Raw genomic sequence first — 5,341 nt, forward strand, 5'->3', positions numbered from 1 at the left:
GCCCAAGTTGTGCAAGAGTTAAGGTGCGAGTTGATTTGTTAGACGAGCTACCAAAGAAAGTTCGTATGGATATCGAGAATGAAGCTACCGGGAAGGTAAGAACTAAATGGTTAAAGATTCAATATGATTATTTACCTAAATATTGTAAATCATGCAAGTTACAAGGTCATGATTATTTTGAGTGTTGGAAATACATCCTGAACTTATGGTGCAAGACAAAGATAAGAATGAACCAGCAGGAAATATGAATGACAAGGATAAAAATAAGGGGCCTATAATGATTCTTACGAGTGGGACGGTAGTTGGAAACATTATGGAACAATGGAAGAAAGTGTGTGATAAACGTGTCAAGAATAAGGATGGGGCACAACAAGAAGTTAATCAGTCCAACAATGGGAAAAAATTGGTTCCAATCGAGAATGCTACTGATGGGACGGTGCAAACATCTAATAAATTTGCAGCTTTGAATGATGTTGATGCTAGGGAAGTGCAGAATAATCAGTTGGCAGTTATTTATAAAGTCCAGGAGATAATTCAGGTGGATAAACCTTCTCCTACTAAAGGTGGGATTCAGTTGGCTCTTGTGAAGAATGTTTCGGATCAATGCAGTACTAATCCTAAGTCTACGAGTGTTGAGAGAAACTTAAACCCAGCTGTACTAGTTTTTAGTCCTAATCTAGCTGGAACTAGGATTACAAAGAAGGGGGAATCAGCTAGTGCTAAGGACAAGGAGATGGAAATTACAACAAGAAAAAAATCCACTACTCAATGTGTTAGTCGTTCTTTTGGCAACAACAATGAAACCAATGGAGATAACAATGTTGTGAAGGTAGCTAAGGAATTAACGTTTAATCTTAGCTCATTTTGTTACTAAAAATCAGTTATGCCAAGAAGATCCTTCACCAACACAAGACATTGGCAATATACAACTGGGAAAATTATGGAGTGACCAAACGGAGGAATTTTTAGAAGATAAAGGAGAAAGTCAAGAGGGAGATGATGAAGATCAGATGGAAGATGATGAACAATTAGTGGAGAATGATTCTTTAGCAGATGTTGATGAAAAGGAAGATCATATGACACTGAATGAAGCTATCAAGGTTAGCAAGAAAAAACAATGCAAGGTAGATGGAGCTAAAGGTGATGTCAAACCTGTAATGCATGAAAACAGTGCAAAGAAGAAACAAATACCCAGAATCACTAAACTAATCGAAATACCCAACCCTATACCTAACCCCAACCCTAACCCTAACCCTAACCCTAACCTTAACCCTCAACCTAGCCAAATGGATGGATCCCTAAACACTTTGAATCCTAATACCACAGTCACTGTTGGGAATGATATTTCAGCTGCAAAGAGCCTACCAGTGGTGACTACTGCTTCAAATGCTCAACCTTTGAAGGTGGTAAAGGAAAATTTGAATAAGTTGATGATGTCAAAACATGTGCAAACTCAGATTGTGGGGCATAATCAGGCACAGGACGATGAAGACCCACACACAAGAGGAGGAAAAAATCTTGATACAGAATCCACAGCTCAAAATTTCAAGAAGGTTGCTAGACAAGGAGATTTATCACCAACGCAGATTGAGAAAGCAAAATTAGCGAGCAGGGAAAGAAAGAAACAGCAAAAGGGGAACACTAGTGTCCCTGGCATTGGTGTACAGATGAGAAGGACCTTTTCTAAATACAGTTATTAGATATGAATGTGATTATCTTGAATATAAGGTTAGTTAATCCAATGCAAGTGTTTGAAAGTCTTGTTACAATACATAGACAATATAATTTTTACTTTATTGAATTGATGGACCCAAAGCAAAATAGACACAAGCTGGAAACATATAGGACGGAGCTTGGAATACCTCAAGCTTTTGTAAATATTTCTAATAAGGTATGGACTTTTGTGGAGAAAGACTATGATGTAGAGGTAATTATTGGTATAGAGCAACATCTTACACTAAGACTATTAAATAACCAGTCGCATAAGGAATTTATAGTCACCTTAGTGTATGCCAAATATGATGCAATTGAAAGAATTGAATTATGGTATACGATGTATTCATTGGCCAGTGATATGACTCTTCCATGGCTTGTCGGAGGTGATTTTAATGTAATGGTTGATAATGAAGAGAAGTTTGGGGGGAGGCCAGTTTCTTTGAATGAAATTGAAGATTTTAGACATTGTATCAACACTTGTAACTTGTTTGATTTGGGCTTCAAGAGTAGTATCTACACATGGTGGAACGAAAGAACTGATGATGATTGTATCTTCAAGAGGTTGTATAGGTGCTTGGGTAATATGGAGTTTCAACAGATGTTACCTGGATTGGAGATCACACATCTTTCAAAAACTGGATCAGACCATTGCTCTATGATTCTATCTTGTGATCGTAATGCACCTCCCATCAAGAAATCATTCAGATTCCTGAAATTTTGGACTGAACATAAAAGATTTTTGAATGTTGTTAGAGAAAATTGGCTGATAGATTTCAGTGGTAATCCTTTCATCTTGTTCAAAATAAGATGAAGAAATTGAAGAAAGAACGCTCATTGTGGAGCAAGGCCACATATGGTAACATTTTCCAGAAGATTGCTAGCTTGGAGGAGCTTGTCATAGTCCATGAAAGACAGTTTAAACTAAATCCATCACCACACATCGAGAAATGCTTCTGAAGGTACATACAGAATTCATTAAATATCTTCACTTGGAGGAGGAATTTTAGAAACAAATAGTTGGGATGAATTGGTTCAATGATGATGATTGAAATATAATATTATTTCATGCACAAGTGAATGGGAGAAGAAATAGATTGCTGTTGAGAAGAATTCAAAATATCACTGGGCAGTGGTTGGAAAATAGTGAAGATATGGCAGCAGAGGCAGTGAGATTTTCGAGGAATAGATTCATGAAGATAGGGTCCCTACTGATTTTTACATATTAGATCATGTACCTAGCATGGTGGAGGTGCAACATAATGAGGAGATTATCATAAATCCAACTATTGAAGAAGTAAAGAGGACTGTGTTTGAGCTAAATGGAGATAGTGCAGGGGGTCCGGATAGCTTTAATGAGACATTCTTTCATACCTTCTAGGACATTATTGGAGATGATGTATTTGATATGGTTAGAGCTTTCTTCAATGGTCAAGAATTGCCTAAGTTTGTGACTCATACAAACTTGGTGTTATTTCCAAAGAAGAAGGATATTACTACATTTTCTGATATGAGAGCAATAAGACCAAGCAACTTCATCAATAAAGTCTTTTCAAGAGTTATTCATGAAAGGATGGTGGAGCTTCTTCCCAACCTAATTTTGGTTGAGCGAGCTGGTTTTGTTAAAGGGAGAAACATTGTGGAGAATGTGTTACTTACCTAGGAGATCATCATTGCTATAAGATTGAGAACTAAGGCAGGTCCAAATATGGTGATCAAGCTCGATATGACAAAAGCTTATGATAGGTTTTCTTGGCTTTTCTTGACAAAAGTATTGAGAAAGATAGGGTTTTGTGAGAGATTCATTGGTTTGATCTTTCATCTTGTCTCTAATAATTGGTATTCAGTGCTACTTAATGGTCAATCATTTGGATTTTTCAAATCAACTAGAGCAGTCAAGCAAGGAGATCCTTTGTCTACTACTTTGTTCATATTGGCAGCGGAGGCTCTGTCAAGGGGGCTTAATTCACTTCATAGGAATCCATACTTTTGTAGTTTTGGATTGCCTAAATGGAGCTCTAAAATTAATCATCTAGTTTATGCTGATGATACCATCATTTTCTCCTCTGCAGATGCTACTTCTTTGAGGCTTATTATGGAGGTTCTTGGTGCATATGAAGCTACCTCTGGACAACTTATAAACAAGTCGAAATCAGCCCTATATATGCATCACTCAACTAGCTTGGAGGTGGTAAACAAGGTTCAAAGAGTTACTGGGATAGAAAGGCAAGAATTTCCATTTACTTATTTGGGGTGTCCTATTTTTTACTCTAGAAGGAAAATTGAGTAGTATCAAGGACTTATTCAAAAGGTTCTTGATAAGTTGCAATCTTGGAAGCGAAAGCTCTTGTCTATAGGTGGTAGGGCAGTGTTGATTACTCATTTATTGAAAAGTATGCTTATTCACCTTCTCTCTGTTGTTAATCCTCCCAATTATGTCATTGAAAACCTACACAAAATATTTGCACAATTCTTTTGGAGCAATTCAGTTGGTGTAAAAAGTAAACATTGGTCATCATGGAAGAATTTATGTCTGCCAGTGGAGGAAGGAGGAGATGATTTTAGATCATTACAGGATGTTGCTAAAGCTTTATTTTGCAAGCTTTGGTGGAACATTAAAACAAAACCTACTCTTTGGAGTTCCTACATGAGTCAAAAATATTGTAAGAAGCTAAATGCTTTTGTGGTTCCTTGGAGGGCTGGGTCTCATACTTGGAGAAGAATGTTGGAGTGTAGAGATTTGGTGGAGCATCAGATATTGTGGCAACCAAAAATGAAATTCTCTTTGTTTTGGTTTGATAATTGGATAGGGTTAGGTGCACTATATTTTGTTACTCCTCCGGAGTTTTATTGTGATGAATCAATACACAATGTGTATGATGTTGCCAGAGAGGGAGTTTGGGATGATGAAAGGTTGAGGGAAATACTACCTGAAGATCTTGCTGCTCATATCATAGACAATATCAAGCCTCCTATGATACATGAACAAATTGATAAACCTTACTGGATGTTGGAGTCAAAGGGAGAGTTCACTGTTAAGTTGGCTTGGGACTATTTGAGAAGAGAAGGGAGCCTAGCATTATCTAAAAAAATATGTGGCCAAAAGGATTGCCATTCAAGATATCATTTTTCATGTGGAAGCTATGGAAGGGGAAGCTGCCTCTTGATGATACAATCAGAAGGTGGGGGTTACTTTTTACCTTCAAGGTGTTGGTGTTGTACAAATCCAGAAGTGGAAACAAGGGAACATGTCTTCTTCAAGTCATATGCTGCATCAAAGGTATGGTCATATTTCTCTCTTGATGAAGTACATGCGAATAATGGGAAACTGATTAGCGGTCAAGCTTGTGTATCTTCTCTGTATGGAAACTCCTTGGATGTATACATGATTTTACCGCATATCTTCTATATATGCTAGCTCCAAAATATATACATGCCTTTTATGCATATCTTCTCTATCCTTTAATATTTTTATCTAACAATTCACAATATATATATATATATATATATATATATATATATATCTTCTCTTTATATTATCCGTGTAACTTGACTTATTTATTTGTGCATATCTTCTCTATACAAAATTGTTGACGGTTATTTGATATTTCATGCATATCTTGTTTAT

At 36.7% G+C, this 5,341-nt stretch overlaps 2 protein-coding genes across 2 annotated transcripts; both read left to right on the forward strand.

Annotated features, from left to right (window-relative positions):
- Positions 1–1,804: 1,804 nt before the first annotated feature.
- On the forward strand, positions 1,805–2,527 carry LOC142165179 (uncharacterized). The gene has a single exon (XM_075223792.1). The coding sequence runs from the start codon at positions 1,805–1,807 to the stop codon at positions 2,525–2,527; it is 723 nt and encodes a 240-aa protein (XP_075079893.1).
- An 894-nt stretch (positions 2,528–3,421) lies between these two features.
- Positions 3,422–5,131, forward strand: LOC142165180 (uncharacterized). Its single transcript, XM_075223793.1, has 2 exons — positions 3,422–3,913; positions 4,052–5,131. Exons 1-2 carry the CDS (start codon positions 3,422–3,424, stop codon positions 5,129–5,131), a joined length of 1,572 nt encoding a protein of 523 aa, XP_075079894.1.
- The last annotated feature ends 210 nt before the right edge of the window (positions 5,132–5,341 follow it).

Source organism: Nicotiana tabacum, chromosome 10 (assembly GCF_000715075.1).
Source record: "Nicotiana tabacum cultivar K326 chromosome 10, ASM71507v2, whole genome shotgun sequence".
NCBI lineage: Eukaryota > Viridiplantae > Streptophyta > Magnoliopsida > Solanales > Solanaceae > Nicotiana > Nicotiana tabacum.